Raw genomic sequence first — 11,660 nt, 5'->3', positions numbered from 1 at the left:
TCCGGGTCAAGATGGGAATTCCCCGGAGGCGAACAGATAAACAGTATAGAACAACACATGACCCTTAATCATTATGTAGTGAACTACAAAGTAGAATCATGGATTTGCTTAAAGTGAAGCGTAAGAAATTGTGGGAGAGAGAGCGAGAGAATGTGACGATGGATGATAGATAGATATAGGGAGCAAAGGGAGAGAAAGTAACAGATGGGTTTGTGAGGATTAAGTGAAATCTGGGTGGGTTTGTGATAGAAACTCACCCAAGAAAGGCAGAAGCGTGAGGAAGAGAGGGAGAGAGAGTGAGAAAAGGTGAAGAAAGTTAATCTGGTAGAGGACTGAGTGTCGATGTCTCTGAAGGCCTTATATGGTATGTTTTTTTTTTCTTCATTCACAAACATCCGTTCGGTAACTTTCATGCATGTATTGTACAACCGTATGGGGGGACAAGGACTCAATGGAAAGCCCGGCGATATGCAGCACAGAGAAAATATAACCGGTATGGCCATTTGAACTCAAATCTAGGCACAACTATTACAGGAAATGAAACTGCGTGTGTGATTGTGTGGCTGTGTCATATTTAATCAATTGCTGGACAATGGGGATTTTCTTTGGTTTACGCATTAAATTGATGCGGTTCCTAGACTGCTGCAAATATTTTCCGGTATAAAAACATTTTTTTTGCCGGAGTATCTGGAGTTAATATGGATGAGACTCTTAGGAAGGAGATATTGATTGACAGTTTGCAACAAAAGTTTTGTTGAAACGCTTACAGATTTGGAAAATTAAGAGCTTGTAATTTAATACCTTTGGGAGAAATTTACAATGTTTGAAGGTTATTCTAATTGTTGAAATATTTTGGTGTCGTGATGGGATAAATTAAATACCCGAGTCTGATTAACTCCTGTTTTTACTGTAATGAGGAATAATCTCTGTCATTATTTTGTGCCGCAATTGACAACCCAATCTGGCAACAACACAGCTTTACTCTCTTCGAAAAAAGGGTTCCAAAAAGGTTATTTGGCTGTGGTCTTTTTATTACATTTTTACATGTAACATATGCTCTTATTCAGAGTCCAGGGTTCTACCTGGAACCAAAATGGGTTATCCTATGGGTACAGCCGAATAACCATTTTAGGTTATAGATGGCACCTTTTTTCAAAGAGTGTATAGTGGTAATTGAAGCAGATGTCGCCAGATTAAATAGAAATACACAAACATCTGTGATTCTGCTATCTTTGTCAGATTGCTATTTTACATAAAGACCATATCAACACAGATGGATTAATATTTCAATGATTATTCCCTAAAGCAAGGTTCGCTGACGGAATTTGTCCCCCCAAGTTTTATAAGCAAAAAAATCAAATAACATTCGTTTTTTTGTTTCATTGTAGAACATTAAATACAGTAAAAACACCAGAAAATAAGATCCAAGTGATTTTTAAATAAGAAATCTGTTCACAAGTATTCCCACGCATAATAGAGAAAGATGTGATGGTAAGGAAGGTTGAAATGATTGCTTTATGCAAGTATTATACTGTATCTGTTTGGGCTTTTTGCGGTCAATTTGCAGTCTACAAATGATTTGTAATTGTGTTCCGGCCCCCTGACCATCCGCTCAAGAACAAATCGGCCCGCGGCTGAGTCTAGTTGATGATCCCTGCGCTAAAGTATCCAATAATCATTCATGGAGTCAAGACATTACATTTACATTACATTTAAGTCATTTAGCAGACGCTCTTATCCAGAGCGACTTACAAATTGGTGCATTCACCTTATGACATCCAGTGGAACAGCCACTTTACAATAGTGCATCTAAATCTTTTAAGGGGGGTGAGAAGGATTACTTTATCCTATCCTAGGTATTCCTTAAAGAGGTGGGGTTTCAGGTGTCTCCGGAAGGTGGTGATTGACTCCGCTGTCCTGGCGTCGTGAGGGAGTGTGTTCCACCATTGGGGAGCCAGAGCAGCGAACAGTTTTGACTGGGCTGAGCGGGAACTGTACTTCCTCAGTGGTAGGGAGGCGAGCAGGCCAGAGGTGGATGAACGCAGTGCCCTTGTTTGGGTGTAGGGCCTGATCAGAGCCTGGAGGTACTGAGGTGCCGTTCCCCTCACAGCTCTGTAGGCAAGCACCATGGTCTTGTAGCGGATGCGAGCTTCAACTGGAAGCCAGTGGAGAGAGCGGAGGAGCGGGGTGACGTGAGAGAACTTGGGAAGGTTGAACACCAGACGGGCTGCGGCGTTCTGGATGAGTTGTAGGGGTTTAATGGCACAGGCAGGGAGCCCAGCCAACAGCGAGTGCAGTAATCCAGACGGGAGATGACAAGTGCCTGGATTAGGACCTGCGCCGCTTCCTGTGTGAGGCAGGGTCGTACTCTGCGGATGTTGTAGAGCATGAACCTACAGGAACGGGCCACCGCCTTGATGTTAGTTGAGAACGACAGGGTGTTGTCCAGGATCACGCCAAGGTTCTTAGCGCTCTGGGAGGAGGACACAATGGAGTTGTCAACCGTGATGGCGAGATCATGGAACGGGCAGTCCTTCCCCGGGAGGAAGAGCAGCTCCGTCTTGCCGAGGTTCAGCTTGAGGTGGTGATCCGTCATCCACACTGATATGTCTGCCAGACATGCAGAGATGCGATTCACCACCTGGTCATCAGAAGGAGGAAAGGAGAAGATTAATTGTGTGTCGTCTGCATAGCAATGATAGGAGAGACCATGTGAGGTTATGACAGAGCCAAGTGACTTGGTGTATAGCGAGAATAGGAGAGGGCCTAGAACAGAGCCCTGGGGGACACCAGTGGTGAGAGCGCGTGGTGAGGAGACAGATTCTCGCCACGCCACCTGGTAGGAGCGACCTGTCAGGTAGGACGCAATCCAAGCGTGGGCCGCGCCGGAGATGCCCAACTCGGAGAGGGTGGAGAGGAGGATCTGATGGTTCACAGTATCGAAGGCAGCCGATAGGTCTAGAAGGATGAGAGCAGAGGAGAGAGAGTTAGCTTTAGCAGTGCGGAGCGCCTGATTTGGATCAAGAAGGTCATTCTGAGAGAGATAGCGGGAGAGCTGGCCAAGGACGGCACGTTCAAGAGTTTTGGAGAGAAAAGAAAGAAGGGATACTGGTCTGTAGTTGTTGACATCGGAGGGATCGAGTGTAGGTTTTTTCAGAAGGGGTGCAACTCTCGCTCTCTTGAAGACGGAAGGGACGTAGCCAGCGGTCAGGGATGAGTTGATGAGCGAGGTGAGGTAAGGGAGAAGGTCTCCGGAAATAGTCTGGAGAAGAGAGGAGGGGATAGGGTCGAGCGGGCAGGTTGTTGGGCGGCCGGCCGTCACAAGACGCGAGATTTCATCTGGAGAGAGAGGGGAGAAAGAGGTCAGAACACCGGGTAAGGCAGTGTGAGCAGAACCAGCGGTGTCGTTTGACTTAGCAAACGAGGATCGGATGTCGTCGACCTTCTTTTCAAAATGGTTGACGAAGTCATCTGCAGAGAGGGAGGAGGGGGGGAGGAGGATTCAGGAGGGAGGAGAAGGTGGCAAAGAGCTTCCTAGGGTTAGAGGCAGATGCTTGGAATTTAGAGTGGTAGAAAGTGGCTTTAGCAGCAGAGACAGAGGAGAAAAATGTAGAGAGGAGGGAGCGAAAGGATGCCAGGTCCGCAGGGAGGCGAGTTTTCCTCCATTTCCGCTCGGCTGCCCGGAGCCCTGTTCTGTGAGCTCGCAATGAGTCGATCGAGCCACGGAGCGGGAGGGGAGGACCGAGCCGGCCTGGAAGATAGGGGACATAGAGAGTCAAAGGATGCAGAAAGGGAGGAGAGGAGGGTTGAGGAGGCAGAATCAGGAGATAGGTTTGAGCAGAGGGAAGAGATGATAGGATGGAAGAGGAGAGAGTAGCGGGGGAGAGAGAGCGAAGGTTGGGACGGCGCGATACCATCCGAGTAGGGGCAGTGTGGGAAGTGTTGGATGAGAGCGAGAGGGAAAAGGATACAAGGTAGTGGTCGGAGACTTGGAGGAGTTGCAATGAGGTTAGTGGAAGAACAGCATCTAGTAAAGATGAGGTCGAGCGTATTGCCTGCCTTGTGAGTAGGGGGAAGGTGAGAGGGTGAGGTCAAAAGAGGAAAGGAGTGGAAAGGAGGCAGAGAGAATGAGTCAAATGTAGACATGGGGAGGTTAAAGTCGCCCAGAACTGTGAGAGGTGAGCCGTCCTCAGGAAAGGAGCTTATCAAGACATCAAGCTCATTGATGAACTCTCCGAGGGGACCTGGAGGGCGATAAATGATAAGGATGTTAAGCTTGAAAGGGCTGGTAACTGTGACAGCATGAAATTCAAAGGAGGCGATAGACAGATGGGTAAGGGAAGAAAGAGAGAATGACCACTTGGGAGAGATGAGGATCCCGGTGCCACCACCCCGCTGACCAGAAGCTCTCGGGGTGTGCGAGAACACGTGGGCGGACGAAGAGAGAGCAGTAGGAGTAGCAGTGTTATCTGTGGTGATCCATGTTTCCGTCAGTGCCAAGAAGTCGAGGGACTGGAGGGAGGCATAGCCTGAGATGAACTCTGCCTTGTTGGCCGCAGATCGGCAGTTCCAGAGGCTACCGGAGACCTGGAACTCCACGTGGGTCGTGCGCTGGGACCACCAGATTAGGTGGCTGCGGCCACGCGGTGTGGAGTGTTTGTATGGTCTGTGCAGAGAGGAGATAACAGGGATAGACAGACACATAGTTGACAGGCTACAGAAGAGGCTACGCTAATGCAAGGAGATTGGAATGACAAGTGGACTACACGTCTCGAATGTTCAGAAAGTTAAGCTTACGTAGCAAGAATCTTATTGACTAAAATGATTAAAATGATACAGTACTGCTGAAGTAGGCTAGCTGGCAGTGGCTGCGTTGTTGACTTTGTAGACTAGCTGGCAGTGGCTGCGTTTTTGACACTACACTAATCAAGTCGTTCCGTTGAGTGTAATAGTTTCTACAGTGCTGCTATTCGGGGGCTAGCTGACAGACCTCGGAGGTGCGTTTAGTTCGCTTGAACGTTTGCTACGTTGCTGAACGGTTTGTTCAGAACAACACTCTTCCCCAAAACGTTATTGAACAAAGTTTGAGTTGTTTGCTCCTGTTTGGTGGGTGTGGTTTGAAGCAATGTGTGACGTGTTTAAATGGCAGTGGCCATGCTGACTGCATTCACCATCTCCCAACCCCTCCTTGTTTTTCAACTGGTCGTTCAGTAGCCTTTTCTGTTCAATTGAACGTTCCAGAACGTAAATCATACCGAACGCAGCCCAGACCAGTACACGAAACCATCCGCATAGTATGATGAGTGTGATGATGCAGAAGATTGTGATTATGAAGATTGTGACAATGATAAAGATATGATGACAATTATGACGATGATAGGATGACGATTGTGTGGATTGTGATGATAAAGAATGTTGTGACAATGAAATGATGATGATGATGGTCTGTTTACGTAATCCACATAGTCCAATGTATATACAATATGTAATCTCATATTTAGCTGACTATATGGATTACATTGTTGTCTAAACCTATTGCCATGTGATATGAAATGTTTCTACATAAAGGAGATTACATCAAGACCAGTGCTTTCTGTAGATTGTGTCCCCTTAATTACTCCTCCCGATACTAATCCAAATTATTTGTCTTGCTCTATAGGTGGTTGGACAGACGTTACGAGTGTGGGATTAAACAGATTGATTTTGTACAGGGAGATTAACACAGATTAATGAGGATTACGGGTCTACAGAGAGGTAGACGAATCATTATATCAAATCACAATCTTCCTGAGAAAGCCGAGATGCACGGGAAGAACAGAATGTTTCCCGAGAAAAAGGAGACGGGATATAATAAATAATTAGTGGTTCTGTAAAATGTAAGTGTTTATCTTCCAGGACCCAACTGTATACCAACGAACACATAATGAATCCATGTCATATACTGGAAATATGGGATGTAGCATATGGACGTAAAATGTAAGAAGTGAATTATATATATTTTTCTTCCCAAATTAAAAGCTCTCTGCCTGATTGCTTCAGTTCAATGACTGCTTTAATTTGCAAATTATTCATCACAAGTTGTTATTGCGGGACCACATCTGGATCAGCGTGTAAAGTGTGGAGGAATATCGAAAGGACTAATTGAAGGTGACAGAGGCTAGCTAGCCCTCATCCAGTCGGTCTGGCTCGGTGAATAAATCCTCTGCTCTATTGCCCTCTTCTACTTCTTCCATCCCATAATTTTCTCACAGTTTCCTAATCCCACTCTGCCATACCATCCCTTTGTCAATCCCCCTTTCTCTACTCTATATCGCTCCATTCCATTTCCCTCATTCGGCCTTGTCATTGAGAACCCCCACCTGTTCCCTCCTCATCGTTATCACTGCCCTCACTCTAGCTGATCTCTCATCTGTCATCCCTGTACCTGTCCTCTAACCAGCCCCCATCACCCTGTTTCACCATCATTTGTCTCAAGCTCCTCTTGAGACACCCCGTCTCTCCCCCGACCTCTCTCTCCATCGGAGGGCCACTTTCTCTTAGCAGTGGCCCCTGTCCCACCCCCATAAGCCACCATGCTGGAGAACATGTCACGATGCAACCGCTCCCTGCTCTCCCTGTCCCTGACGTCACTGGCCCTGGCATTGTCCATCCTGGCCTTCTGCACCTCGTACTGGTGCGAGGGGACCCACAAGGTTGCCAAGCCCCTCTGCCTCTCCCCGGTCAAGTTGAAGAACTGCGGCCAGAACAACAGCCAGCCCTACACCACAGGTAGGGAAATAATTGACCTATTCACCTGTGCAAGAATGAATGTGGAGCCCGGTACCTAAATAATGATTTGTTTCCCTTGCTTTGTACTTGTGGACTCACCCATGTTGACCCAACCCCTGAACATGAATCATGACACTGAGAATTGTTGCTTTTCAGAGAAGGCACACAAAGGTTTGTTGACAAAGCCCAATGTATGTAATCTCAAACTTTGTTGAATATCTGGATTACATTGTTGTCTAAGCCTATTGCCATGGAATATGCTATTTTCTACATAAAATAGATTATGTAAAAAAACAGATTTCATACGGATTTTGCTGTAGATTGTTGCCCCTTCATTCAGTTGACACCAGGGGGTGGTTTATGGACTCATGGGCACTTTTTATCTCTGTCCCTGAAGAATATTCAATTATGGTCTTGAAATTCCTTTGAGAAAAATGGTTTGAAGATGTGTGTTTCTGGAGTTTATTGTAGAGAAATTACAGTAGTACGGTGTGTAGACTAGATGCATATATTTAGCCTAAAACTGTCTAACCGTTCCTGTCCCAATGACCCTCTTAACCTCTCTTTTCCTCAGAGACTCCCACTCTGGACCCTAAGAAGCCGTCAAACAACATCACCTTGTCGCCCCTGGAAAAGGAAGAGCAGGCGAGGCTTGAGAAAAAGGCCCTCGCCAACGCAGTGCACTACATCTGGGAGACAGGCGAGGATAAGTACATGCTGCGCTACTTCCACACAGGTTTCTGGTTGTCCTGCGAGGCACACAACGAGGGTGAGCACTGGGTCTTTATCCAGGCCATTGTTTAAGTATGCTTTACCTTTTATAGAAAGGGGGGTTAAGTAGCCTTCATCCCAAGAGCCTAATGATGCCTGGTTCTTGCACTGTAAGATCCAATCTCTTCAATGAATGTACTTGCTATGACTGTGATATGTGGTTGTCTCACCTAGCTATAATGAATGAATGCACTAAGTAAGTCACTCTGGATAAGAGCATCTCCTAAATGACTAAAATGTAAATGAATCTCTAGCCTTAGCCAGTAATTCCTTGACACAGAGAACTTCATTGGAAAAGTGAATAAAACAGGAGACGGCTCTTGTTTTAGGCTGTTGATCTACAGAACCTTGATTGAGTAAAGTCTTACAATGGAGTCGGACCCAGGAAGTTGACTTGTGGAACCCCAATAATGACTGGACACTAGTTACTAGAATGCACTATAATGTTGATATATCTATCAGCAATTACCATTGTATCTTTGAATGTGGCTGTTTTGCTGAACCACTGTCAATCTATCTCTGCATGACTGGTTGCTTTAACACCATACGCATTCACTGATCTGGGATAGTCCCTAATTAACCAAGGCTATTTTAGAAGTAAATTATCACAAGCGGGTGCTCTGTTAATAATTGAATCATCTTTAATGTTGGCAATGTAAGCTCGAGTCAATGAAGGAAAACTCAAAGTAATGTCTTTGCATGTCGCCTTAGGACTAATTTGCAAAATCACTGTAGAGAGTGGAGAGTTAGACCTTTTGCCTTGACCCTAGATAGAGAACATCTGGTGGATTATTCTACTCCAGTAAGTGTCCCCCTCCCATTACCCATGCCAATTGGAGCACTATTTTAAGATCTCACAACAGACACTCAAGGGATCTAAATTAAATCAGTATGTCCCATTTCCTTGACAAGGCCCTAAAAGATACAGTACAAATGAATATACTGACTTGTTGCTAATCATATTGTATTTGTCTTACAGAGGAGAAATGCCGGAGCTTTATTGAATTAACTCCAGGCGAGACACAAGGTTTGTGCTCATTGAAAGTAGATATAGGTGAAGCTAATACGTCGCCATTTTAAATTGCGGGTTCGTCAAGTCAAATAAACACTGTATGCCAACTTTTTCTTGCTCTACCTCTCTCCAATCTTAATTTCCCTCTCTCTCTTTCTATCGCTCTCTTCCTCAATCTATTTCTCACTCATTCACTCACTCACAGGGGTGCTGTGGCTGTCAGTAGTATCAGAGTTTGCGTACATAGGCCTGTTGGCCATGGGCTTTCTCCTCATGTGGGTGGAGGTGCTGTGTCTCTGTGCCCATAAGGAGATGTACGCTCTCAAGATCAACGCCTTTGCCGCAATATGCACTGTCCTTTCAGGTGAGACGGCCACGGCGAGCGGACATGTCTCTTATCACCACAATGATCTATACCAAGGCTTTTGAGCATTTTGTAGAAATATTCACAAGGTAAAGCATTGATTATTCGATGTTGGTCAAATAAATGAAGAGATTGTCCGAAAATAAATCACTCTTCCTTCCCCCTTTCTCGCTCTCTCAGGTCTGATGGGGATGGTGGCTCATATGATGTACACCACAGTGTTCCAGATGACTGTGAGCATTGGGCCAAAAGATTGGAGACCACAGACCTGGGACTACGGCTGGTCATTTGTGTAAGTATTCCCTTCGGCATAGTTCACCCAAATTTACAAAATTGCTTATTTTGTTCCCTTACCCTGAAAGCAGTCTTTGGACATGGAGATTCTACAATCCATGATTGGTTTGTTTACCTAGGAACTGTCTCCAACCATTAGCTTAAGTATTTTCTAACCACAGTCCAATTGAAAACCGTGGAGTCCGGAATTATTGGATACCTTCATAAAGATGAGCAAAGAACTATTTGCTATTTTATTTTTATAATTGTATTATTTGTATACTATTACAATTTCTCAGAGAAAGCGATTGTGTTTATCAACTAGTACAAATCTCAAAAAGATAGGGGTCCAAATCCACAAAGAAATGGTTAATTGACCACAAAATCTATATTTTGCAATGGCCATCTGTCTCAGGATTTGAACCCCATTGAAAACCTGTGGTTTGAATTGAAGAGGGAAGCAGAATAAGGATATCAAGGATCTGGAAATATATCTGTATGGAGGAATGGTTTAAGATCCAATGGTTTAAGATCCATCCAATTTCATAAAACATTTAATTAAAAATACCTTATCCACGCAAGGGGAGGGTACTGGAGTATTGAAAACAATAATCCAATAATTGGATTATCCAATAATAAATTATTGGGATCCAATATTTTTTTACTTCTTAGACAAACTAACACAATTCTGAGCAACTGTATTAGTATAATACAATATAATAATACAAAAAAGTGAGCATACAATATAGCACAGTATTTGTACTGTTTATTTTATACTGTGTTTTTTTTGCTTATCTTTTTATCAAGGGATCCATTAATTCTGGACCCGATATCAGCATATTTTAAACTTCTAGGCCATATTTACAGCCTATTCATAACCAATGACCACTACGGCCCTACCATCCTTTCTCTCTCTTACCCTCAGTCTAGCCTGGATCTCCTTCAGCTGCTGCATGGCGGCGGCCGTCTTCACCCTCAACTCCTACACCAAGACGCTGATAGAGATGAAGCACCGCACCCGCGTTCGTCTGGAGGAGGCCCGGGCGGCCATCCAGGCCCCCTCGTACGACGAGGTGTTGCAGGCGGCCGGGGGCGCCTGCTCAGTCAGCAGCCTGCTCCAGCACTGCAAGCAGGGGGCGATGATCGACCCCGGTCCGGGGGTTCCAGATCACAGAGGGCTGGTGATGATGGCTGGTGGCTGTGGGACAAAGGGGTGTGAGGACTGCGAGAGAGAGATGGATGAGATTGAGGATGCCCTGGATAGGGAAGAGAGGGAGGAGATGGAGGGAGAGGACTGTGGGAGGTGCTGAGGGAAGGGAGAGGTTAAAGAGGTTCTAGCCACCTGGAACTTATTTTTGTCTTTTATTTTTTACATGTTTTGGATTGAACTGTGAAATGGACTGTGCTTGATTTCAGTACCTCAACCCATAAATTAAATATGAGTAGATAATGCTCTAAAACCACACACAGAGATTGACATGTATTGTCTGGGAAGAGATCAATAGAGACAATCGCTAAGAAATGCCTGGCATTGGCCACATTTAACATGAATATTATATATTATTTTTATTGTATTGATGGTAACCATGTTATTACTATCCTGATATTGATAGTAACTGTGGTGACATTGTGAATAAAAGTGGTTAAAGTGAAACTGTTTCATGTCAATTACTTAGTATTGGGATTTTCTCTTAGTTTCTTGTCATGCCAGTTCTAATTAAACTGGATGAATCCCGGGCATTGTCGGTTGGGACAACTCTCTCAATATCACCGGTTGATGTCCAGAAAGAGATGAAGTGATCTTGTAGTTAAACAGACAGTGATGCAAAGATGACATAAAAATACAGGGAGCTTCGGAAGTTAACAGATGCTTGACAGAAGATTATGTCAATAATCTCCCCAGTCAGGAACAAGGGCAGAGAGAGAGGGGCTAGGGAAGGATGGATTGATGTGTGTGACAGTCATCTCTAAGTCTGTAGGGATATTCATATATACAGTGCCTTGCGAAAGTATTCGGCCCCCTTGAACTTTGCGACCTTTTGCCACATTTCAGGCTTCAAACATAAAGATATAAAACTATTTTTTTTGTGAAGAATCAACAAGTGGGACACAATCATGAAGTGGAATGACATTTATTGGATATTTCAAACTTTTTTAACAAATCAAAAACTGAAAAATTGGGCGTGCAAAATTATTCAGCCCCCTTAAGTTAATACTTTGTAGCGCCACCTTTTGCTGCGATTACAGCTGTAAGTCGCTTGGGGTATGTCTCTACTAAAATTCACACAGGACACCAGATAAGACAGGAGAAATACTCCAAATATAACAGACTGACCCTAGCCCCCCAACACAAACTACTGCAGCATATATACTGGAGGCTGAGACAGGAGGGGTCAGGAGAAACTGTGGCCCCATCCGATGATACCCCCGGATGGGGCCAAACAGGCAGGATATAACCCCACCCACTTTGCC

General features: G+C 44.8%; 1 protein-coding gene across 3 annotated transcripts; it reads left to right on the top strand.

The window, feature by feature from the left end:
* LOC118398235 (germ cell-specific gene 1-like protein) lies at positions 1-10,840 on the top strand. 3 transcript variants are annotated; one of them, XM_035793389.2, is made up of 7 exons: positions 1-364; positions 5,660-6,768; positions 7,343-7,468; positions 8,519-8,566; positions 8,757-8,915; positions 9,096-9,207; positions 10,114-10,840. In XM_035793389.2, the coding sequence occupies exons 2-7, from the start codon at positions 6,573-6,575 to the stop codon at positions 10,496-10,498; spliced, it is 1,026 nt and encodes a 341-aa protein (XP_035649282.1). In that variant the 5' UTR covers positions 1-364; positions 5,660-6,572; the 3' UTR covers positions 10,499-10,840. The 3 variants fall into 3 exon arrangements, with proteins under 3 accessions (XP_035649282.1, XP_035649280.1, XP_035649281.1); XM_035793387.2 differs by having other exon boundaries at positions 3-364; positions 7,343-7,537; XM_035793388.2 differs by having other exon boundaries at positions 356-493; positions 7,343-7,537.
* Positions 10,841-11,660: the final 820 nt, after the last annotated feature.

Source organism: Oncorhynchus keta, chromosome 19 (genome assembly GCF_023373465.1).
Source record: "Oncorhynchus keta strain PuntledgeMale-10-30-2019 chromosome 19, Oket_V2, whole genome shotgun sequence".
NCBI lineage: Eukaryota > Metazoa > Chordata > Actinopteri > Salmoniformes > Salmonidae > Oncorhynchus > Oncorhynchus keta.
Note: the sequence above shows the minus strand (reverse complement) of the source record. Positions and strands in the feature narration are given on the sequence as shown.

Excerpts from the sequence above, each read along its gene's own strand:
- LOC118398235 (XM_035793387.2), top strand. The coding sequence starts at position 6,573 with ATGCTGGAGAACATGTCACGATGCAACCGCTCCCTGCTCTCCCTGTCC. Across the intron at positions 8,567-8,756 it reads AACTCCAGGCGAGACACAAG|GGGTGCTGTGGCTGTCAGTA; the intron begins GTTTGTGCTCAT and ends ACTCACTCACAG. Across the intron at positions 9,208-10,113 it reads GACTACGGCTGGTCATTTGT|TCTAGCCTGGATCTCCTTCA; the intron begins GTAAGTATTCCC and ends TCTTACCCTCAG.